General features: G+C 41.4%; 1 protein-coding gene across 1 annotated transcript in view; it reads right to left on the bottom strand.

Annotated features, from left to right (window-relative positions):
* The window catches only part of LOC139319630 (cortactin-binding protein 2-like), a 68,967-nt gene that overhangs the window by 42,840 nt on the left and 65 nt on the right, over window positions 1–26,062 (bottom strand). Inside the window, exon 2 of the mRNA XM_070947557.1 lies at window positions 13,527–13,634. Within this exon, the coding sequence (XP_070803658.1) occupies window positions 13,527–13,589 (63 nt within the window). The 5' untranslated portion in view covers window positions 13,590–13,634. The remainder of the gene's footprint in view (window positions 1–13,526; window positions 13,635–26,062) is intronic.

The following is a 26,062-nucleotide window of genomic DNA, read 5'->3' as shown; positions in this document are numbered from 1 at the left end:
AATTGAGTATAACAGTAATGAGGGTTTGTTCAGACACTGTTTCCCCCCTCAACATCAATTCCTGCCTTAACCTGTTTAACTCACATAAGTGTTCATTAATATCTACTCCCGCCTTCAACCTTGCGGAATAGAACTCCCTATAAACTCTGTTTGTAACATGGGAGCTTTTTGAACAAAATAGCTTATGCAGTTTCACCCAAACTTCTGTTATGGTCAGGTTACAAGGTATACTGGGATATAGTGCAGGGTTAATGGACATCAATAAAATACAAAAGGCCTTATGGTGTAAAATATCAACTTCTAAGGACCATGGTCTAGGTGGGGGTTTTAACAGCAACGATAAAACATTTTCTTTCATTAAAATTACTTGAATACTTTTAACCCATTCCTTAAAATTTCCTCCACCCACACTTAAACTTTTAAAATTAGGAGGAAGGACCTGTACATTATTAAACATGGAAACAGACATTAATTGATGTTCAAAATGTGGTCCATCCTGGAACGGGCAATAAGGCATTGGAATGGAAGCACACAGCACAGTGTCTTCCATCAGGCATTCTGACGATCGTTCCTCCCCAATGGAAGGGATTAAAACTTCAGGTTGTGCGGATGCAAAACTCATCCTGGCTTGATCACAAAAACTCGAGGGTCCTCTCTGATGCACATCTCTAGGAATTTTTGGACGCGCTCCCAAATTCCTATCTTCAGTTGAGGTAGCCTCCGGAACCGTCCTGGATGTCGATGTCGTCACGGATGGATATATCCCACTCGTGGCGTGCGCTGAATTAGTCACAGACATCAGGGGTGCTTTGGTATGTGCAGCTACTATTTGTTGAGCCGATGGTGCCTGCAAACCATCGCCTAAAATGGTTGCCAAAGTTTCTATCACACTTGCAACCTTACGCTCAACATGAGAGTCTCTTAAACTTTTAGCAGAAGTCACTGATGTCATCAAGGGAGCTAAAGTCTTTATAGCCTGATCTATGATGGCTTCAACAGCAGGTGGCGCAACATCAACTTGGCCATGCTGGTTTAACAAAGAAGCAGGAACATTCGAATCAGGCAGTCTGTTATCCCCCATTCTCCACTTATGGTCTGAGGTGGGGGTTTTAGGAAAAGATTGAAAGTCTCTTACCGATCCGGTGTTTTGTAGGACTTCGATCTTCTTTCCTTTCACGGCTGAATTCTTTAATAATTCACTAGAATCAGCAGTCGGGTTCTGACTTACTGTGGGCAAACCTAAAAACTGAAGGATTGCCTTCCTAAACTCATCATCCACCTCTGTATTTGTTTTCAAGACCTGAAGTGGCGTTCTTCCAGTCTCTACTTCTATAGGTGATGATGGTTTACTCACTATCTTAGGCCCTTCAGAAGTTGAGGCCTCTGCTCCAAAACTTACAGCTCCACTATTCTCTAAATCAATTAGAGTTTGGGATTTTTCAGCCAAAACATTTTTGGCCTGAGCCCCAGACAGTCCAGTTTGTGACTTCATACTTTTTGCTGCTGCTGCTGCCCTAGTCAACATCTATTCAACTGCAGACATTCCAATCTAGCGCGTTACCACATGAGCGTAAGTTCGTTAAACCATCCTCTGCTACCAACTGTGACGAAATGGGGTTGAGGGGTACCCCGGACCGTGAACCAGCTCACGAGTAAACACACTGAGACTGAAATGATTCTGACAGAGGCGTCTTGTGTAAAAATATAATTTACTTTAAAACATTTAAAAAGCACTATGTCTTTAAGAAAACACATTAAAAACAAAGTCTTATCTGGGTATGTGAAGCAAGGCTATCTCCCTAGATCCCTCTCCACAATATCGAAACAGTTCACAAAAGAATAAAGCTAGCATGAAGGTAAGCAGCTTCGGCGTCGATACATCATCAAGGCCATCATGGTGGGAGCAGCACGAGCTTCACAGCTGAAAGTCACCTGAAATAAAATCAGTTCAAACAGCAAACATTGCTTGAAGCTTGTGGGAGGAAGAAGATCCAGCAACAGCAGTCCCGATGATAGCTTGCGTGCTATAAAACAGCAAAAGGCAAGCATCCGTGGGAGTCTCTCTGTAACATCTGGAGTCCTTATCTGCATTCTTCTCCCATCTGCGGCGTTGCACCAAGCTTCCTGCAGGAGCAGTGCATTTAGGCCTAGATTAAACTAGGCCCGAGTAGCAAGCGAAAGGTCCTTGCTTATATAGGGAGTTAACCTGCAATTAACTAGGTCGGGGAAGGCTTGCAGGTAATTGCCAACAGCAGATGGCTTGATTAAAACCATACTGTTTGTGAGTAGGCAGATAGCCACAGCAATCCTGGAAACACTCATGACAATCTCAAACACAATGCCCCAGAAACCTATAAAGATCCATCCACTCATTCAGCCATTTTGTCAGCCACTGTAGGAACATAAAGGGATGGGTAAAGGAGGCATGCATAAGCGCACCAGCATGCCTACTGTCTCTGTCTTACTGTCCCCATTTATTTGTATTTACTTCCTTTGTTTATGTTTATGTTCATACCTATACTTGTCATCTTGTACATATTTGACAAACAAACAAACAAATAAACAAACAAACATGTTTCTGTCACTGAAGTTTCTTCAAACACTGCAGCATCCCAATAAACGGAGTATTTATTTCCAATCAGCCTCCATTTTATTTCCAGCATCTTTCTCCTGGCTTGAAACCGGACTGGATTTTTCTTCCCACAATTTCAAAAACTAAACTAGTACATTTAAAAATAATACTAGATTCCTAAAGAGAAATCAATCTGTTATGTATGTATCTATTTTGTGCGGGAAATTCAAATGCAACAATGCTCGTGATTGGTTAACGGGTGTTTCAGAACTGTATATAAGGAGGGCTGTTGCCTGTGGCTCTTTGCTGAAGTCTCACCCTGAATTAAAGAGCTGTTGTCACTAGCTTGCTTGTGCCTCTCGTTATTCCCACGCTACAACATTGGCGATGAAGGTGGGATAGAGGCTACAAGAAGCAAATCAAAAAGAGCTCTGACTTCCAGCCAGAGTGACGAGCGGACTACGGAGACATACTGCAATGTCTCCCTACGTCCGCCAAAACCCTTCGATCCGACCCAAGAGAAGTGGGGGTCGTATCTGACCAGGTTCGAGTGTTCCCTGGAAGCAAGTGAGATGCAAGGGCTCTCTGCGAATCGGAAAAGAGCCCTCTTCTTGAGCCACTGCGGACCAGACGTTTTCGAAATGGCCGAGTCCCTCTGTGAGCCAACTCCAGTCCAGACGGTCCCCTGGGACGTCCTACAAGCAAACCTGAGAGCCCACTATGCTCCCGTTCCTTCGAAGTTTGTACAACGCTACGAGCTACGGCAATGAGTACAAAGAGAAGGAGAACCGGTCAGCGCATATGTGGCTGCCCTTAGAAAAGCCGCAACGCATTGAGACTACCGGGATCTAGACGACGCACTCCTCGAACAATTGATTTGTGGCGTAAGAGACACCCGATTAGAGGTGCTTACTAGTGAAATTTGACATTAGCCGGTGCGCTCGACGAAGCCAGAGCACACAAAGCATCCACTAAGGCTTCCGAAGTGCTCCAACGGCCACAGCCGAGCAAAGATAGCCCGAAGTCAGTCCCTGTCCATAGAGAGGAAGTGCGAACCAGTACAGAGGAAGAGTCAGACGAGGACGTCTTCCACACGGACAAAAAGAAGAACGAGCAAAGTCGCCGCCACGAGAACTGCTTGAGTTGCAGTGGAAATCACGAGAGACAGTCCTGCAAATACCGAGACGCCATTTGCAGGCGCTGTGAAAAGAAGGGCCATTTGGCTAGAGTCTGTAGAGCTCAATTTCCGCGAAATAACAAGTCACGTGACTATCACAACCAACCAGAACCAACACGTTCAAACCAGAGATGGTGGCGCGAGACTCAAAAACGAGAGACCTACAGCATGAGAATCGGGCAAACCAGCACGTCTGCAGAGGAAAAAGTCTACACGAGAGTAGAAATTGAAGGAAGACCAGGCGAAATGGAAATCGACACCAGGTCTACCCTGTCAATCATATCCTGGGCTACACTCAAATCGCTTCTACCGAAGTTCCAGAAAAAACAGCTGTCACGGCAACGAGTTCGCCTCCTCGACTACCAAGGAAACCGAGTTCCTGTGGAAGGCGTGGGCACGTTCCAGGTCACCTACGGCGAGTTCCAGAAAGAGCTTCCCCTGACCATCGTCAGCAAGCCGCTACAAAGTCTCCTGGGCCTAGCGTGGTTTCGAGCCCTCGGCATGGGCTTCACGGGTGTCCACAGCATCGATGGACCATCTCTTAAAGAAAGCCTCCTACATGAATTCCAGGACGTTTTTGAAGAGACGCTAGGCAAGTATGTGGGGACCCCTATCTCTTTTAATTTAGACCCTAATGTAGCCCAAATTAGGTTAAAGGCAAGACAAGTACAATTTGCCCTCAAACCAAAAATCGATGCAGAGCTTGACAAATTAATAAAACAAGGGGTGTTAGTTCCCGTAGATCACGCTAAGTGGGAAACCCCAATAGTCATGCCAGTAAAGTCAGACAGATCAATCAGAATCTGCGCTGACTATAAATGCACGATCAATAAGGCGTTGCAGCAGAGCGCCTATCCAGTTCTGATCGTCCACCATCTACTTCACTCCCTGGGGCCTGGCAAGATATTCGCTAAGTTAGACCTTGCGCAGGCGTACTAGCAGCTGCCAGTAGATGACGTTACGGCAGAATAACAAACTATAGTAACGCACAGAGGTGCGTTCAAATGCACTAGGCTACAGTTTGGGGTTAGCATTGCCCCAGGGCTATTCCAGAGCACTATGGAGCGCCTTCTACAAGGACTCCCGGGGGTTGTCCCCTATTTTGACGATGTCCTCATTAGTGGCCAGAATGAGGCACAGCTCGGAGATAGGGTTAGGCAAGTACTAACAAGGTTTAGAGAAGCGGGACTTAAACTCAAGAAGTCCAAATGTAAAATTGCGGTACCCTCCGTAGAATTTTTGGGCTACCAAATCGACGGCACAGGCATTCACCCCACAGAAAGCAAAGTAAGGGCCATCCAAAATGCACCCATGCCAGAATCGAAGGCTGAACTGCAGGCCTTCCTGGGACTTCTGAACTTTTATACCATGTTCCTCAAAGACAAAGCCACCATTGTGCAACCATTGCATAGACTACTAGGAAAAAACATTCCCTGGGTTTGGGGCAAGACTGAAGCGGCCGCGTTTAAGGCTGTTAAAAAACTTTTGTCTGAGGACAGTTTTCTTATACAGTATAACTCAGAATTACCGCTTGTACTTGTCTGCAATGCGTCCCCTTTTGATGTGGGCGCTGTGTTGAGCCATAGGTTAGAGGCGAATGGGTTAGAGGCGCCCATTGCCTATTACTCTCGCATTCTGTCTAGTGCAAATTACAGCCAGCTGGACAGGGAGGCCTTAGCGGCTGTAGCGGGGGTCAAAAAATTTCACGAATATTTGTTTGGCCGGACTTTTGAACTTATAACGGACCATCAGCCATTGTTGGGACTTTTGGCTGGCGACAAGCCGACCCCGGCCGCTCTCTTCCCCCGGATGACCAGATGGTCTATTTTCCTGGCTGCCTACTTGTATAGACTAATCCACCGACCGGGCCGGACTCTGGGCCATGCTGACGCCGTCAGCCGATGCCCCTTGCCCAAACTGTTGGAAAACCCGACCCCGGAAGCCCCTGTTTTGTTGATCGATGTTGTGTCCCTGGGGCCCCTCTCGTCTGGCGAGGTGGCAAGGGCATCTGCCAAAGACTCTGTTTTACATACTGTAATGGGCTGGGTCATGCGGGGTTGGCCAACTAAGGTGGATAGTGGGGATTTTCAATTGTTCTTCATAAAAAAAAAATGAATTGTCTATGTTGGGGGGCTGTTTACTGTGGGGCGACAGGGTGGTTATTCCCTCTCGTTTAAGGTGTCAGGTGCTAGAGTTGCTACACAAAGGGCACCCTGGTATAGTTAGAATGAAGAATCTGGCTCGGAGTTATGTGTGGTGGCCACATCTTGACCAAGACGTCACTGAATGGGTGGGGAAGTGTAGGCCCTGTCAGGAGTCCCGCCCGGATCCCCCCGTAGATCCCGTTAGAGAGTGGGAAAAGCCTAAGGGACCATGGGGGAGGATCCATATTGATTTTGCAGGCCCATTCCACGGCCAGAATTTTCTCATAATTGTAGACGCTTTTTCAAAGTGGTTGGAAATAGCTTTGATGCCTTCCACCACTTCTGAGGCCGTAATTAAAGTCCTCAGGAAACTATTCGCAACCCATGGTCTGCCAGACACTCTGGTCTCTGATAACGGGCCCCAATTCACAGCAACTCAATTCGAGAGCTATCTGGCCGAGTTAGGCAAATGACACGCATTATCTGCTCCTTTTCATCCGGCTTCGAATGGCCTTGCAGAGAGATTCATATGAACGACCAAAGAAGCTCTGTCCCAACTCGATGCGGGAGACTGGCAAGCTAGGATTGATCAATTCTTAGCAATACAACATGCAACCCCGTGCACTGCCACGGGGCGCAGTCCAGCGGAGCTCTTAATGGGCCGTAAACTCAGGTGCACCCTCGACAATTTACACCCAAACTACTCCACAGATAATTTTAAGGGGGAAGAGGGAGGATTAAGACAATTTCAAATCGGGGCCACGGTATTCGCTAGGAATTATGCCAATGGCCCACTATGGCTTGAGGGAATTATTGTAGGGATCACTGGTCCAAAATCATACACAGTGGACGTAGGGCTAGGAAAAATTTGGAGAAGGCACATAGATCAATTACGCAAACGTTTGAATTGTGAAGCCTGTGAAAACTCCAATACTGTAAAACCTAACTTCCAAAGTTTCCCCGAAACAGCTATCTCAAGCCCGAGTAAACCAGAATACTTATCGGGTAAGCCTGAGTTCCAGCACCGCCCCTGCGAGTCAACACTCCCAGCCGGGGATGGCCATGCCTCTGGAGAAATCCAGGAGGTTCCATTGGCGGAGTCAGGAGAGACGGGAGGTCCCTCTGACCGGCTCGACGCCTCTCCAGCAACTGAATTGCGCAGGTCAACCAGAGTTAAGTCATGCCCTGGTCACCTGCGTGATTTTGTATGTAAATATGTAAATAGATAGGATAAGTGCCTTCTGGGAATGGAGGGGTGTTATGTATATATCTATTTTGTGCAGGAAATTCAAATGCAACAATGCTTGTGATTGGTTAACAGGTGTTTCAGAACTGTATATAAGGAGGGCTGTTGCCTGTGGTTCTTTGCTGAAGTCTCACCCTGAATTAAAGAGCTGTTGTCACCAGCTTGCTTGTGCCTCTCGTTATTCCCGCGCTACAACACATTCCAATATTTTACTTTTAAAGATTTTGTTCATGATTTTGCAGTGCTACTGTATATTGTAATAACTTTTCATTCTTTAATTTTCTGATTCAATACATATGGTCTTTCATATCTAAAATATTAACAATGAAGTTGACTCTAATTATAAGTCTGGTTTAAATCATAAATTTAGCTATGAAGAATAAGAATAGGATTTTCCACTTTTTACATAAATGCAAGGATCAATAGTATGAATATGTTCCCTGCCTTGAGTTATTTGTAAAAATAATAAAGGTGGAATACAAACAAACAAACAATTTTCTTCAAAACTTTTTTCAGATGAAAAAGCTAGTCTTTCTCATAAAAAAAAAATTCAAATTTCCAAGCAATTTAATAAATGCAGTTTCAGCCTAACACACACATCCACATCTGCACCCACATACACATGTACATAGGTATGTTATTGCAGGGATCCCCACCCCCCCGTCTGTGAGCTGATACCATTCTGTGGCCTATTAGCAATCGGGCCACGCAAGCGAGCAAAGCTTCATCTGCGTATGTGTGGGATACCATCGCCCCTGCTGCTGCTGGTCCATGGAAAAATTGTTTGATGCCACTGTATTAGTGGATACTATATTTAATTAACAGTGTTCTTCATATATATAACTGTTTTCTCACAGACCAAAATATTTAATTGCAACATATACATCTCTAGCTTTTCACAAAAGAAGTGAAGCATATTATAAAGTCTGATTACAACTTTGGCTTCAAAATTGAAAATATTTTCACAAACAAGCTCATAATGGTGAACGAAATTTTAAAAATTATCCTCTTTAAATTGTGTTTCAAAAATAAGAAGCCATTTCGGCAACCCTAAAATCTTAACCTTCTGGGCTCATTTCTTATACATTCTGTTGAATTTCATTCCCTCTTCTTTCTACTCAATCAGCCCTTTGCTCTTTTGTGTCTCTTGGCAAAATGCCTTTTTAAGTATTTTGAATAGCAGAACACAGAAAGTCAACCTGGACTTCTAACTGCAAAAAAATAATCATTCTAAATAATGAGTTGAGAAATTATCTGAACAGCATTTTTCACACTTAGCAGCCGTGCTCGCAGAAGTGTAATTAAATCAAATAAGTAAAAGGAGAATCGTTCTCTGGGGAGAAAACAAAAAATAGTGTATTTTTGAGATTATTTCCCAGTTTACAAATCAGAATTTGCACATAACCTATAAAGTCAAAGACTTTAGCATTTTTACTTTACTATTATTATTAGACAAAGTTCTGGAGTTTGCCTATGCTGCAGTCAATCAAATTACATCCAATTATCCCAGAAAAAAAGTTCCATAACTGTCTCTGAGGATTGTGCATTTCATTTCAGGATTAGGGTCGAAGTATTTGAAACTCCTTGCAATGTGGTCTTGATATTAGATTCTATTTCATATCAAAAGGCAGCCTCTGAATATAACTAGATTTTATAACAATATCTTAAGATATTATGTAAAGAAAGGCCACATGAAATCAATAGAATAGAATAGAATAGAATAGAATAGAATAGAATAGAATAGAATAGAATAGAATAGAATAGAATAGAATAGGAATAGGAATAGGAATAGGAATAGGAATAGGAATAGAATAGAATAGAATAGAATTCTTTATTGCCTAGTGTGATTGGACACCCAAGGAATTTGTCTTTGGTGCATATGCTCTCAGTGTACATAAAAGAAAAGATACATTCATCAAGAATCATAAGGTATACAGCACTTAATGATAGTCATAGGGTACAAATAAGCAATCAAATCATACTAGGAAACAATCAATATAAATCGTAAGGAACAAAAAATCATAACAAAAAGAAAAAAAGAAAAATTGCTAAATATTCTTGTATTCCTACCATCACCAAGCAGTTTATTGGTAGACATAAAACATTTTTTCTTGTCTAATTGTACAAGATAAAATCTAAACACAATGCAACTGGTTTATAAAGCATGAAATGTTCTATCTACAGAAAACCATGTACAATGTATACACAATGCATCTTATACAGTATATGCAATTCTCAGGAGTTATTATACATATGCTGATTCATTAGAGAAACATTACCATTTATGGAACACAGTGTATTTTGTGTGGGCTGTTAATCTTCAAGCCTGACACAGAAACAGCATTTAAAACTAAAGATTTTCTGACAAGTTGTTTGTGTTTTGTAGGCTTCAGTGTCAGTCACAAACCATTTTAGAGGTTTCTGTATTTTTAAACACTAATATTTTCATTGATACTCAATTGATGACATTAATAGTCCTATTAATTTTAGCAAGCAGAGGAAGATTTGAAAACACTCTTTCATTTACACAAAGAATGGTATCATATGGCTATGCTTCTCCATGTACATCTACTTAAGCGGTGCAATTCTTCCTAAGTAATAGCATTGCTTGAATGTTGTTTTTAATGCAAATAGGTTCTCAGTTTATTTCTGGGTGCAATACGAAGTGCTGCTTATCACATTTAAAATCCTGCATAGCATGGGTCAAGGCAATTTGCAGGACTACCTATTCTTGAGGGTATCTTCCCATTCTACCAGGTCAGGCTAGGAGGGCACACACCGGTTCCTTTCCCTTAAGGAATCCTAGTGGACAATCACTTAAAAATGAGCCAGCAGTGTGCAGCTAACAAAAAAGCCAACACAGTCCTAGGCTGCATTAACTGGGATAGAATCAGGATCATGTGAAGTGTTAGCACCACTTTATAATGCCTTGGTAAGACCACACTTAGAATATTGCATCCAGTTTTGATCGCCACGATATAAAAAAGATGTTGAGACTCTAGAAAAAGTGCAGAGAAGAGCAACAAAGATGATTAGGGAATTGGAAGCTAAAACATATGAAGAAGGGTTGCAGGAATTGTGTATTCTAGTTTAATGAAGGTCTAGGGGTGACATGATAGTAGTGTTCCAATATTTAAGGGGCTGCCACAAAGAAGAGGGGGTCAACCTATTTTTCAAAGCACAAGAAGACAAGATAAGAAGCAAAGGATAGAAACTAATCAAGGAGAGAAGTAAAGAAAAATTTCCTGACAGTGAGAACAATTAATCAGTGGAACAACTTGCCTCCAGAAGTTGTGGGTGTTCCAACACTAGAGGTTTTTGAAAAGAAATTGGACAACCATTTGTCTGTAATGGTATATAGGATTTTCTGCCTGAGCAGGGGGTTGGACTAGAAGACCTCCAAGGTCCCTTTTAACTCTGTTATTTTGTTCATCCTTAAATATTGCATCTAGGGGGAGGGCCAGTCCATAGCAGCCCATGTCTTGTGAAACACCCTCCCCCTCTGGGATGCATCCCCCTCCTAGAATTTCCTATGAAAAGGAAATTCACATGGGTATACTTTGTGGTTGTCTTTACAGAAGATGATAGAAGTAACTGTTTAAGAAAGTCCTTATTAAATTCTAGGTTAATTTGGAAAGAAATCTCATTCATCCCATGGGACATATCTCAAATATAGTATGTAACTCCAAAACAATTACACCATTTATACCGGTAAATTCAGAATGACATATACCGGTAACTGCCACATCCAATTATCACATTTTGAGTATTCTGAGGTCTGAAACAATTGCCATATATGATTCTTCTCACTGGCAGATAACTTACTGACAAAAGCATTCATTTTTTTCCTAAATTGACTGTGATGTTTGTGTAGCCTGCTTAGTTGCACAAAATTAAATATAAAAAACCTATAAAAACTCACAACAGAACAGATAATGCCAGTGAATACCTCTGTTAAGTAAGAATGCTTCCTATGCAAAAGTATTCAGGATGTGGAAGGGTTTTCAATCTGACAGGGATTATAATTTAGAAGAAATTTCTGCATGTCCCAGTGCCTGGAGGCCGTGCGGGCCTGGATGGGGAGAAACAGGCTCCGACTCAACCCTTCCAAGACCGAGTGGCTGTGGCTTCCGGCGTCCCGATATAGCCAGCTGGTGCCATCGCTGGCTATTGGGGGCAAATCACTGGCCCCCACGGAGAGGGCTCGCAACTTAGGCGTCCTCCTGGATCCACGGCTGTCTTTAGAACAGCACATGACGGCCGTGGCCAGGGGGGCCTTTTATCAGGTTCGCCTGATACGCCAGTTGCGCCCCTTTCTGGATCGGGACTCCCTACGCACGGTCACTCAAGCACTCGTCACTTCCCGCCTGGACTACTGCAACGCCCTCTACATGGGGCTCCCCTTGGGGTGCACCCGGAGGCTACAGTTAGTCTAGAATGCGGTCGCGCGGGGGATTATGGGAGCGACAGGGCACTCACATATGACACCTCTCCTGCGCGAGCTGCACTGGCTTCCTGTGGTCTTCCGGGTGCGCTTCAAGGTGTTGGTGACCACCTTTAAAGCGCTCCATGGCTTAGGGCCGGGTTATCTGTGAGACTGCCTTCTGCTGCCAATAGCCTCCCACCGACCGGTTCACTCGCACAGAGAGGGCCTCCTCAGGGTGCCGTCGGCCAGACAGTGTCGGCTGGCGCCCCCAGGGGGAGAGCCTTCTCTGTGGCAGCACCCGCTCTCTGGAATGACCTACCCCCTGAGATACGCACGATATCAGACCTCCGGACTTTTCGTCGGGCCCTGAAAACACACCTATTCCAACTAGCTGGGCTGGCTTGATCCCATCCTCTCAGTTTTAATTGAATTTGGTTTTAATTGGGTTGTTTTTAATATCTTGGGCCAAAATTATTTAATTGTTTTTTAAATTGTTTTTAAATTTTATATGCAATGTTTTATCTTGGCTGTACACCGCCCTGAGTCCCGCAGGAAAAGGGCGGTATAGAAATAAAATAATAATAATAATAATAATAATAATAATAATAATAATAATAATAAATTTATTTTGAATCTAATAGGTATGGAAAAGTGAAATAATGATACTTGAAGCAGAGAATTCAGAGATCAGTAGATATGAAAAGCCATTAGAGGCAAATGAAGTATTATGTCACTTAAAACTTAAATTAGAGTAATCTTATCAAGTAGTTAATAGAACCTTCTTATGCAAAAGCGTCTATGGGACACATTCCATTTCATGCAAGGAGATGCAAAAATGATGGACTGCAAGAATGGAAAGAAAATGCCCCTTCAGTTCTGTTCAGAAAATCCACATCTGCAAATAGAAACATTACACAGGATTTTCACTATTTATTTAGCAGTTTCTATCACAGTCCGGAATAGAGAGCCAGTCTGGGGAAATGGTTATGGCACTAGGCTAGAAACCAGGAGTCGGGATTACAATTTAAGCACAAACTCAGTTGGTGACATGGGGCTAGTCAGAATCTCTCAGTTCTAGGAAGCAGGCAAAGGCAAACCACTTCTGAAATCGTGCCAAAAAATTTGAAGGGACTAGTCCAGGCAGTTGCCAGGAGTCAACAAATAATACAATAAAATACAATAAAATATAATAATACAATACAACACAACACAATACAATAAATTAAATCACAGCCTACACTAGTTAATCAAGATGGAACAACCACATATAGACAGGCAGAAGCAGCTTAACTGTCAGTAGTGCTGAGAATTTTAGTTGCCATTCTAGTAGTAACCAGAGTAAACCTTTACTCTTTGTCCATCTATGAAGTGTATGGCTTCTATCCATTCATTTAAAAATAGATTTATCCCACCCCATCCCAGTCCCAAAAATCATCTGGTTGTGATGAAATGCCTACAGACTTAGGAAATACAGAGGAGGCACTAAGGCAATTCAGGTGGGAAACAAAGCCATTACAGAAGAGAGTCCAGAGTCCAGAGGGAGTAAAGTGGAGGGAGGATGGGTCTGAGAAAGATTTTAGTTATATATGAAAATTACTTTGGTAGTAATCTGCAAGATTTTGATGAATTAGCTTACTAGATTTTTCAAGAAATAGAAATGGTACTTGAATTTATGAGCCTCAAAGGGCTTGATCATAGTAAAACTCGCCCAGTATTTTTTGTATTAATTATCAGTGTATTGCTTAATCAAACATTGCAGGGTAATCTTTTGAAAGATTTTGCCCCAACGTGATACCAACAATCCTGGAGTCTGAACAGAAATTCTAGAGTTCATCGAGTACCATCCATTCTGATACTGAAATTTAATTATTCATCTATAATTAGTAGAATCATTACTACATCTGAGCAATACTTTTTTTTTCTAGACTGAAAAATGTATCTATAATAAATAAATGACATACCCTCAAAGCTTCAATCACAAGATCTCGTGCTTCCAACTCCCCTTCTAAAATACTCAGAAGCATCCTCAATTCTGATTTGCTGAGACTGTCCACATCGAATTCTCTTTTCTGCAAAATAAAAATAAATAAATGAGGTTCTATGAAGATGTTCCATCTAATGAAATAGTAAAATAAAATTATTCCTGCAACAGGGTTCAATTATAAGTAAGGAAGAAAAAAACAATGTTTTCCACAAGAGTCAAGCATGTGCACTACAGCAAGCAAGAAACTGAACAATTCCAAAATGATCAAGAAACTGCAATGATTCACCAGGGATTCAACTCAACTTGAATGTTTTACTTTTTCCTTGTTTATCCACCCATAAGTGTGGCTACATAAATGCAGATGTATTTGAGAAAGTTATATATTATGATGGGTTTGCTTTGACAGCTATCCACCCCACAGTGGAAGGCTTGGATTGATTCATGTTTTATCTCTAGCTTTTAATGCTCCTAGAAACAGCAAGTAATCCCACTGCAATAAAACATCAATAAAACTCTCAGTAAATACAGGAGCTACCGGTAATCTCTGCTCATCTTCCATGTAGGAGAGTCTAAGGCATATATATAATTCAAGTCACCCTGTTTCTAAAAAGTAGGTAAGCAGTTTGAGGTTCCCTGGCTACATGAAGATCTCAAAACCCTTATGATAATGATAATGGCCAAATATTACCAATTTATAATTTTACTATGATAATAGAAGAAAAATATTACACATATTACTATAGTGTCATACTAATAAAATATAAATTAAATGAATTCATGTTTACATTTCTTTTGGTCTCACCCACCATTTTGGAGCACACAGTCCACAGCATACTAATATGAAGCTAAACAGAACCCACGGTGTTTTTCTACATATTAAAGACAATGTCATGTTGGGAAAACACAGCAAGAATTGTGGCCATATATTTTGCTTGATCATCGAAGACAGACATGATTTCAACTCTTTAAAATCTCTATGCTAAAAGGTTGGACCTTTTACTACAGACTTTCTATGTGACAGTTTCTGATTTTGGCTTACAGCAAGGAGGCATCCTGGCTGGCACTTTATGTTTTTATAGACCCTGAAAATGCCTATTCCGGAAATATTTATTTAAATATGTAATTACACCATTCTAATTATACAGGCACTCAAGGCAGGTCTTAAACTTATCTGTTGAATTGTCTGAATAAGTGATTGGGAAAATAAAACAAAACAAAAAAGAAATCTTGCTCATGAAAACCTTCTGCTTTGTGTGTAGGGTGGTGCATTTTCCATGGGACCTATCTTCTTTATATTAGCAAATCTATTCAGAATTCTTGCCTGATTAAGACTTTATTTTCAAGAGGAATATAAGATTTGTAACTGCTAGATTATTCCATTTGCATATTAAAATAAGAATAAACTTATAATTTACAATAAAATCAATCCAGTTCCAAGACACTTTGAATGGATTTTTATTTTCTCACTAAGTATATTTGTAATTCAATATTCTGAAGTAGAGTTTTTTAAATCTCATATTCATATTGATTGATTTCCTGGTAGTTACTTGTTCACATTAGGATCAAACACCATATACAATAAAGATTACATTTTATCTATTTGATTTCATCACACATCTTCAGACTTAAACTGTCCACATGTCCACTGTTGCTCACTGGGTTTTTTTTAATCTGTTGATCAAATTCTCTTTTCCTTTTTTATCAGCTTTCTACCAAGCACAAAAAGATAGAGAAATTTATGGTGAACGTATGGAGCAAACTTTAAGATTGTTAGCCAGGGACTGATTTGCTGTAAAATTTTGGCAGTTCACATTTTAAACCTGCCTAAAAGCATATTTATCAAACACATCCTTTGAGCAGTCCTTTATGTATGAAATTTGTCTTTTGCCTAACTTTTAGGGGGATACAGCTGAATCTGAATGACATTTAAAAGGACTATTTTTAACAGATTCTGAATTACAAAAGTAAAATAAAAAGTCTCATACTGTTGTGTCTACTTTGTCAGAAAAAAACTTGTGAGCATATTGTTAAACAAAGTGTGGAAATACAGTAATATCTTGGTTAGATTAGCATTATATACACAAACACATATGCACACATACACATACATACACACATATATATTTATATGTTCACATATGCTCATATTTCTTTACAGAAATGCAGACACATTATAATGTTTTACTTAGAAATATAAGCCTCATTCATATATCTATATACATATATGCATATGCATATGCATATACATATACATATGCATATACATATACATATACATATACATATACACATATATAGACCATGTTTCCCCAAAAATAAGACCCTGTCTTATATTTTCTTGAACCCCGAAATAAGTGCTTGGCCTTATTTTCGGGGATGTCTTATTACTTTGGGGCGTGTGGAGCAAAATGGGACTCCTCTTGCCATCTTACCTGATATATATTTCTTATTTCCTGGTGCCACGCCCACCAAGCCACTCCCACAGAATGGTAGGGAAAATTTTTGGATTTCATCCCTGCCTTGTTCCTATAACACATTTTCTAATTAACCTTTGCAACTTTAAGATATGTGGACTGTAACTCCCAGAATCCCCAATCAATATGGCTGGCTGGCCAATCAACATGGCTGAGTAATTTAGAAGTTGAAGTTCACATATCTTAAAATTACTAAGATTGGGAAACACACAACCCAGTCAGATCCTCTTACTAGTAATTTTGGCAGCACACTTACCAGCCACCACACTGGGTCAAACATCACAATTTCTGAAAATACCGGATCATCATACACTTTTTCCGTGAAGTATCTGCATGTCACAAACTTCTGCATTACAAAAGTCTGCTAGATTTCATGGCATTATCAGCCCCTCCTCAGCTGATCATGCAGTAAGTGTGAGAGCAGAGGCTGGGAGAAAGCTATCGTGTTTCTCCGAAAATAAGACCCTGTCTTATATTTTTTTGAACCCTGAAATAAGCACTTGGCTTTATTGCCATGCACTCAAAAACCAGATTGGGCTTATTACTTTACTTACTTTACTTTATTTAATTTATATACCGCCCTACTCCTGAAGGACTCAGGGCGGTGAACAGACAAACAGAAAAAATACATAGATACAAAATTTAAAAACAAAGTAAAAGGAGCCTTGGTAGTACAGTGGTCTAAAGCACCCTGTTATTAAGACCAGCTGCCTGCAATTACTGCAGGTTCGAATCTCGCCAGGCTCAAGGTTGACTCAGCCTTCCATCCTTTCTAAGGTAGGTAAATTGAGGACCCAGTTTGTGGGGGCAATAAGCTGACTTTGTATAAATATACAAAAGGATGAAGGCTATTGCTTAGCGCACTGTAAACTGTCCTGAGTCTCTGGAGAAGGGCAGCATATAAATCAAATTTTTAAAAAAATCAAATTAAACAATTTGGCCCAGACAGATTAAAACACCCCAATCATTTAAAAAAACGATTAAAATTTGCATAATTAAAAAGAGGGAAAAGATTAGGCCGGGCCCGCCTGGTGGAATAAAAAGGTCTTAAGAGCGCGGCAGAAGGTGCGCAGATCCGGGATCCTCCGTATCTCCGGGGGGAGCTCGTTCCAGATAGTAGGTGCCCCCACAGAGAAGTCTCTCCCCCTAGGGGCGATTATCATCAGGGGATGTCTTATTTTGGGGAGAAAAGGGTAACAATTTCCAGGGTAAAGATGGTGATTATGTGAAAATATCACAATCGTCCAAGATTATTAAGTGATCCATTCAATATTTGTGACTTTTGGAAGAGTAGAAGGAAACCCAGCGTTTAATCACTTGAGGGGAGGGGAAACATATTTGTCTCTAACATCTTTGCACTGTAATGAGCCATTAGTTTAGATTAGAATGTCATTCCTACGTAAAAGCAAGATTGTTTAGCTGTGTGGGAGTTGGTGATGAAATAATTGAAAACAGATCCTTTTAAAATATAAAGTGCTTCAGAAAGATGGACTCTACAAATTTTCTAAAATTCTGGGAAGAAAATAAAGGCATTCACATTATTTGTGTATTTTAAAACATTCATTTGAAAAAGTAAATTTCTAAATACACTTTAATCTTTTAACTTTTATTTTCACTGGAACTTATAATGAAATGAAACATTTTAACTCAATTGAAACATTTACCAAATGGAAAAGTTGATGGATAATTTAAAGCTGATTTGCACTAAAAATGTAGATTAAATTATTTCATCATTTGCAAAGACAAAATTTCACAAGCTTAATGTCTAGAAACCTAATGTCTACTCAGAAGTAAATTTTGTTGAATGCAGGGGTATTGACTTCAGAACAAACCTACCCAGAATTTTACTACATTAGCAATTCAAGTGATCAGACTTGCAATCCACAACATCTGGAGGGCCCTAGGTTGCCTTATTCTGAGCCAAGGCAGCTGTATCAACAAATACACAAGTTCTCTGGCCTCCTCTTTGCAGGGACATGCATTTTCTCTTCTTGTCTTTCAGCATACCTTAACATTTTTTCTCTCTTCATATTAGCTTTTGTGTGATTTGTGGTCCTGCAGCTACTATAATACTGGAGGTATTTCAGCCTTGGATAAAAATATATTACATAGGACTATTATGTAATATTTTCTGTACTATATTACAGTATTATGTAATATTTTCTAGATAGATAGATAGATAGATAGATAGATAGATAGATAGATATAGATATAGATATAGATATAGATATAGATATAGATATAGATATAGATATAGATATAGATATAGATATAGATATAGATATAGTTTCATTAATAACCAGATGCCTCCTGGTGACTCCACTGCCAAACCTTACAGACATACACAAATGCATCAGCAATTTATGACAATATATCTACACTCACCTGAAAATTAAGTCCTACCCATGCTATTGATATTGGACAGGGGTTATAACTGAAATGGCAGATTATGATAATCTTTGATAATCTTTTACTCAGAAGTTTAATCATGTTTGCTCAGTAGCAACTTTAGCTTCAAGGAGTTTATTGCAATTATGCATGTACATGGATGGTGACATGAGTTTTCTTTACACAGCAATCTAGAGTTTACTAGTATAGAGAGGTCTGGGTCAACTCCTTTAATATGCTACATTAATGACAGATTGCACATTAGAAATCTGCATCAACATAGCCATTTCATATGGGCAAACAGTCTGCATAGCCATGAGAAGAAACTACATACTTATAGCTACCAAATTTGGGCTCTAGAATTCAGACAACTGCATAACAGCAAAGAGAGCTTTCCTGTTTTTTTGCTTCCCTCTTGTTTATTTAGAGTAGGGCAAGATTATTGCAAATTCTCTTCAAAGTCTATTCTGTTACTCTGAATTTCAGAACAGTAGATATCAGTTGCTTAAAGGCAACTGATTTTAAAGGGAACAAAAGTATAACTAAAGTTCTCCATTTCTTCTTCATTCAAATTTATTCTTTTGGAGATATTATTTTTTCCTAGTGCTTTCCACCAAGTTTTTTGACAAATCATTTCCAAGACCTCAAAAGAAGCTGATTTGAAATAAAAGAAGCTGATTTGAAATTGTCAGAATAGGTGGTAGATAAAGTTCTTGAAAAGGAAAGTAGGTGTATTTATAATAGCTTTTATTTCCTATGGGAAGGTCTGTTCCTGCTCTTGAACATCATTAAAAGCTCACTTGTGCTGGAAAAAAAAATCGAAGTATGTTTGCAGCAAGCACTGTGCCAATGTAATACAAGGATAACATCTGTGCCAGAATCAGCCTGCCTAGAAACTGCTAAATATATTAAACATTTAGCACAGCAAGATCTTCATAAGAAATCTGAGAATCCTGTATATAAATCCAGTAGATTTTAGAAGAAAAATCTGATGAAAATGCTCAGTTAGACATTTTTACACTTCTGCTGCTTCTATTTACATTGATAAACCATAGGATGAATAATATTAAATAGGTACATTCTCAAGGTCACTTGAGAACACTTGAGATTGGCTGTTAACAGGTTTTTGCTATCTTGTTATATTCACAATTAAGTAGAAAGGGGGAGTTTCCCTCCTGCACCACAGTCCTTTTTAAGAACATCAAAAAAGACACTGTGCATTCAGTCAAATCACAGGTCTTGTCAAACTCAGTATTTCGATAGATGCTGATGTTTCCCATCCGCAGTTTGTGATAGCTGAACCTAGTATATGCATATGCAACCATTTGCTGTAGCCCCAAATGCATTTCAGTGCATTCTACGCTATACGACGCTATAGAGCACTGCACACCAAAACAACTAGATACAAAAACAGTTTTTTCCCGAAAGCCATCACTCTGCTAAATAAATAATTCCCTCAACACTGTCACTGTCAAACTATTCACTAAGGCTGCATTACTATTACTATTAGTCTTCTCATCGTTCCTATCACCCATCTCCTTCCACTTATGACTGCATGACTGTAACTTTGTTGCTTGTATCCTTACAATTTATATTGATATTGATTGTTTCCTAGTATGATTTGATTGCTTATTTGTACCCTATGACTATCATTAAGTGTTGTACCTTATGATTCTTGATGAATGTATCTTGTCTTTGCTGGCTGAGGAACTCTGGGAGTTGAAGTCCACAAGTCTTAAAGTTGCTAAGGTTGGAAAGAGAGAGACTCTGGAGGCTGGGGACAGCAAAAAACATCACTTCCTGTCCCACCAGGAGTTGGGAAATGGGCCTTTTCAGGCCTCCGGAAGGCCTCCGAGGGAGTGGGAAAGGATGCATAGAGAGGATCTGGAGCCAAGTGAGAAAGAAAAACGGGCCTATTGGGCCGTCACGTGCCAGGAGTGGGGGGGGAGGGGGAGTTGCACGCGCATGCGCAGGGTGCATAGAATTATGGGTGTGGGCACATGCGTGCGTGAACCTCCTCCACCCCCCCTCCTGGCACGCGATGGCAAAAAGGTTAGCCATCACTGCTCTAAGTGCATGGGACTGACGAACAGGAGACCAGCACATAGGACCAGAAATCCCCTTCTTACGTTTCTACATAAAACCCCTCCATGTTCTGGGATTCTAGAATATGTCTAGAATTTACTGCAATACAATCAGATCCATGAGAAGGCACCACATGTGAGTCTGTAAAATAAGGATCCCCAAGTGGAGATTTGAAAAAAAAAAAATGCAGTTCACAGATCTGTATGTCTCCAAAAAGTTAAAATCCAGAAACACCTGCATTAACTAAAAAGTGAATTAATTTACTGTAAACTAATTAGCATCAATTGACAATGACGATGACTCTAGAAAGCAGCAGTTCTGTTATGTAATGTCACGACTGAAACAATCCTTGAGTATAGCTCACAAGTAGCTTCAGGCATATTATTATATTCTTAATATAAAATAGAAACCAAGAGAAACAAGCTTATTGAAAAATCTGTAGCACATAGTACTGTCACTACATATGTATAGTTGCATGCACATTTTTTGAAAGAAATTTCACATGGAGGCAGTGGTGAAATCTAAAATTTGTTACTACCAGTTCTGTGGGCGTGGCTTCGTGGTGGGGGGGTAATGTGACTGGGTGGGCATGGCCAATTTTTTTTTCTTGTAAAACCATTTTTTCTACAACCTCTTCAGCGAAAAGGTTGTAAAAAATGCTTTCAAATGGCTCTGACAATCCCAGCTGAGTTGCCTGATCGGCAGAGGCTTTTTTTCTTTTAAAAGCCTCTGCCGATCATGCAACTCATCTTGGATCGTCAGAGGCATTTAAAAGAAAAAATGCCTCTGCTGATCAGGCAACTCAGCTTGGATCGCCAGAGGCTTTTAAAATCCTATCAGTGCCAGCCAGCATGGCCAAGGACCAACGGACGCTGCAGATGCTGAAACCTCTGAAACACCAAAGGTTGCTCATCTCATGTAAAAATCAGAATCTGTCTTGTAGGAAATCCAGTTACTACTGTATCTCCTTATGGTGTGCTCTGCTGCAGATTTCCTAATGTCTTGTAAAAGGGCACCAGGAAAGCATCCAACCTGTGTTCCTTTTGAGAAGACGGAATGTGAACCTGTGCCTATCTGAATGTCATGGGGACATCAACCCTTTAGGACAGTTTCTAGGGAGGCTTCTCTGAGAAGGTATCTTAGAGCTTCCTGTAGGTGTGAGGGGTGAATCATGCCTTCATGTTTTTCCCTTGTCAGTATTACCATGGCAACAAAGCAGATACTAAGGTTTGCAAACCCCCCCTCGCACCCACCCCCAACTAAGCTTTGCTTAGGAAAACATAGATTGGGAAGAATTTTGGCTTCATTCCCAAATATGTCTATTAGAAAGCTTTCCTCTTCACTCCTCTCCCAGTCATAAATTTCCTGCTGACATTCAAAGGCAGAGTTATTTTTTCATAATATTCTATACATTTTTTCCAGAAAAAGCCTGCCAACATTTGCTAAATGTTGGTAAAACTTACTGGGTTCTGTTTTGTTTTTCCTTTATTAATATGTTCTGAAGTAGTCAGAATAAAACATTGAAGGCTGACAAATTCAAAACGGCATTCTTATCCTAAAACTTTAATAAGAAAAGAAGGGTGCTGTCCAACAATTGCTGTTCTCCATTTATAACATGATATTGCTAGATTTTGGAGTCTGTAAAAACCAAGCCAAATTTCAGTTCAGTTGATAGCCCAATGGTGGAAAGATAACTGCTAAATTGCAAATTAATTTGAGACCTGGCCAACAATGCAAAATCTACCGTGTTTTCCCGAAAATAAGACATGTCCGGATAATAAGCCCAATCAGGCTTTTCAGCGCATGTGATAATATAAGCCATCACCGCAAAATAAGCCCTCCCACCAACTACTTACATGCATGTGCAGCTGGTCCTGCCATTTCCTCTGGTTGTTTGCCGCGGAACCAAAATGTGTTGAGGAGGCGAGGCCGGGGGAAAAGGGGGGACATGCCCTCCCCTCCATGTTCTACACACTGGCCGAGCAGCCCAACATGTCCCACCCCACCCCAATGGCAACAGTAGCCTGGCTGCTTCCCTTCCCCGCAGACTCTTTATTGAGAGGGGTGGCAGGTGGGACGGGGGAGAAGCAAGATGCGTGGAGCGAGACGTGGCTTCCCTTGCCATCTCTTCTCCCCCCCCTTGCTGGGCATGGCAGGGCTCCTGTCCCTTGCTTAGCCACCTGCCCCCTTTAGGGATGCAATTTGGGGGTGGCAGGTGGGGCAGGTGAGAAGCGGGACACAGGTCTTACCTTTCAAGCTCCATCACTTTCCTCGCCGTTGTGTCCAGGGAAACACGCTGTAAAAGAAAACCTTCTCACGAGTTCAATCAAACTTCTCGAACTCGTGATAAGGTTTTATTTTACAGCGTGTTTCCCTGGACACAACAGCGAGGAACGCGACAAAGCTGGAAAGGTAAGATGCGCGTCCCACTTCTCGCCTGCCCTACCTGCCACCCCCAAAAGGGGGCAGGTGGCTAAGTGAGGGGCAGGAGCCCTGTCATGCCCGGCGAGGGGGAGGGGGAAAGAGACGGCAAGGGGAGCCATGTCTCGCTTCATGCGTCTCGCTTCTCCCCCACCCCATCTGCTACCGCTCTTGATAAAGAGAGTGTGGGGAAGAGAAGCAGCTGTTGCCATTGGGGTGAGGCGGGACGTGTTGGGCCTCTCAGCCGGCGCAAAGAACAGGGAGGGAAGGCGATGGCAGCAACGGGACATCCAGTCCTACGCTCGCCATCTCCTGCAACCCCCAAATAATAAAAGCCCCAATAATAAGGCCAAGCCCTTATTTGGGGAGTCAAAAGAAAATAAGATCCTATCTTATTTTGGGGGAAACATGGTATTAATAAAGAAATCAGTTTTTCTTCATTATAAAACACCAGTAACTGTTTTAAAAACCAACCTTATGCACATTTAATGAGATACAAGTTCCACTCATAGCACTGAGGCTTAGTCCAAGTTGTGTGGACCACAAGTTTTTTTTTTAAATGCCATTATGACTGGAGCTGGCTCTCTTTTTATGTTAATTTAAAGGCACTAAGAATGAAGAATGAAAAGTCTTCCTTGATCAACCTTAAAGCAGCAACCTTTTAGTAGGGGAATTACTTATAGTTTTCCAGGGATGGGATCTAATGATACCTTACTGCTGATAAATTCCCCATTCTTTGGCTCCAGAAGATGGTAAGCCTTTCCAGAACAGATCAGATGACTTATATTGGGAGGATGTGGGTGGGTGCAGGGGCAGGAAAATTTCCTTGTACATGTAGAAAGCCATTTCCATACCCTGACTTACTGTATATAAAGTATGTTTCCACTTTCATAGCGCATTGCTAATGTCATCTACATATATATTTTATTCATTCTGCAATATGGAAAGGGACCTTAGTTTAATTATAGGACACTTTGATCCCAAGTTCAATTACCAGCATTTCCATGTAAGACTCGGAAAGAAATAGTTCTATGTGAAATTTAATCCTGCAGACAAAAAGCAGTGATAGGTCAGGTGGACTGGACTAGACGGATCATGGGTTTGAATGGCATTTTTCTCTTTTCCTAAATACAGTACTTGAATGTTTATTTTATGAAGCTTGTCTCCCTTTAGGTAGTACAACTGGTAACAATAGAGTTGTTACAACTGGTAACAATAGAGTTACCAGTTCAGCTGGTAACTCTATTGCCATCCCAGAATCTATTCAGCAGATCAGCACTATTTCAAATAGTTTAAATGATTTTAATCAAAATATGTGTATTGTAAAACTAATAAATAGTGAATTATATTAAAACAACCTTAAAACTGGGATTTCTTTTACATCATCCCCAGAAATTATTTTTCCAAACAATCAGTATTGTGGATTCTACATTCCAATTTAGTTTCTCAAATTCAGTACGAATGAATATATAAACATTCTGATGTTCCTGTGCTTTGTGCAGGAAATACTGGCATGACCTACTTTTGACTGCTTTTTTGATCATCTCATTGCCCTAGAGATTTTGTCTAAAGGTCAAGTTCTATAACCATCTTCTCATCAGATTTCCTCAACTTTCTCCCTCCCTCTCCCCCAAATGTCTTGAGCTACAAGGGCAAGATTTCCAGACCACACAGGAATCTGGGAATCTGCTCTCCAACACATCTGAAGAGAACCAGACTGTGAAAGGCTGCTCTGGAGTTATTTTGTTTTTATTTTTGCTGTAATTACTGAAAAGAGAAGAACCAACTGGAGCAAATGCAATAATAATTCCAAAGAACCACCTTAATGGAGGGATAAAACCTCACTTTCTGCTACTTTCCCTCAAAGAGTGCTGGTGAGAAATACCTTTTGCAACTTATGGACAAGCAACACATGCTACTCAGCTGACAAGAGGGTTTTGATTTACAGCTTTCAGGGGAATAATCAAAGCATGGATTTTTCTCTGCAGTTCCACAGAATCACCACCAGATTAAATCAGCTAAACAAGTGAAGTAGAAATTGATTGAAGAATTATATAATTATTAAGGGCATGCCTATAACATTGCGGGTGGGAGAAGGGGTATTGGGTGGGAAAGACTGCCAAGCTGAATATTTGGTGAAGTGACAAAGCCTAAAATTATCTATATTTGGGGGGATTTTGAAAGAGCTTGTATTCCCGTGAGAGAAAGCCTGAAGCAAAGATATGAAAAAGATAGATCATTCCAGCTCTGCCACTTTGAAATGTGTGCCCGAGCAGGCTGATTCCCCGTCTGTCTTCAGTAAGCGCCCTCTGTCCTATTAAGCATATCCTTTCCAACTTGGAGCGATCCTCATTCGAGAAAGCTAGGAATGGAAAGGGAACGCCGCGCTCCAAAATCTTCGCACAATACCCCAGGCTTGACGGGGCGGGAAAGGCAACTGGAATGGAAAGCGGAGGCAGGGCGATCAACCCTAGAAAGGACTGTAGTGTCAGCTCCTTGAGACACTCCGATAACCCCTCCACCCCGGGGGCACGGCAGGTTGTGGACGTCCACAGGACGGTCCCAACGGAAAGTACGAGGTCGCGTTGGCCGACCGACTAGAGAGCAGCAGAGAAACAATGGGGAGCCGCCTGGGAGAAAGAGCTCCGGGTCTAACAGCCTAACGGCTAACCTCTTCTTCTGAGGAGACCCTCACCGGCCGCCCTTAGATCGAAAGACACCCGAAGCAGGGTCATTGGAGGGGTCTCTGGTCCCCGCCCATATTTCCCTAAGCGCGCTATCTCTTCCCCACGCATGTTGCAGCGCCCGGGATCGGCTCTGAGCAGGGTCTCGCGCCCATCCTCTATCCTGCTGAGATCGAAGCCCGGGGGGGGGGCGCCGTCCTGTGACTGCGAAACCCCCGCTCAGCGTTCTCCGAGGCTTCCCCTCCCCAAAGCGCAGGAGGCAGAACGCCCGCTAAGCCGGCGCGTTGTCTCCCTCAGCCCCTTCTGGGCCCCGCGCGCCTTCCCTCGCTCCCTGCGCTCTGCCTCCCCAACCCCGCACGCCGGGCGCCAAGGCTCCGGACACCGCCTCCCGTCTCTTCCAAGCCTGCCCTGCCTCGGCACTTCGGACCGGGGAAAAAAGACGCGGGCTCGCTTCCCCCGCA

The sequence above is a fragment of the Pituophis catenifer genome, unplaced genomic scaffold (genome assembly GCF_029215685.1).
Source record: "Pituophis catenifer annectens isolate HBS135680 unplaced genomic scaffold, rPitCat1.0.hap2 SCAF_7, whole genome shotgun sequence".
NCBI classification, from domain to species: domain Eukaryota; kingdom Metazoa; phylum Chordata; class Lepidosauria; order Squamata; family Colubridae; genus Pituophis; species Pituophis catenifer.
This window is presented reverse-complemented; position numbering and strand designations above follow the sequence as displayed.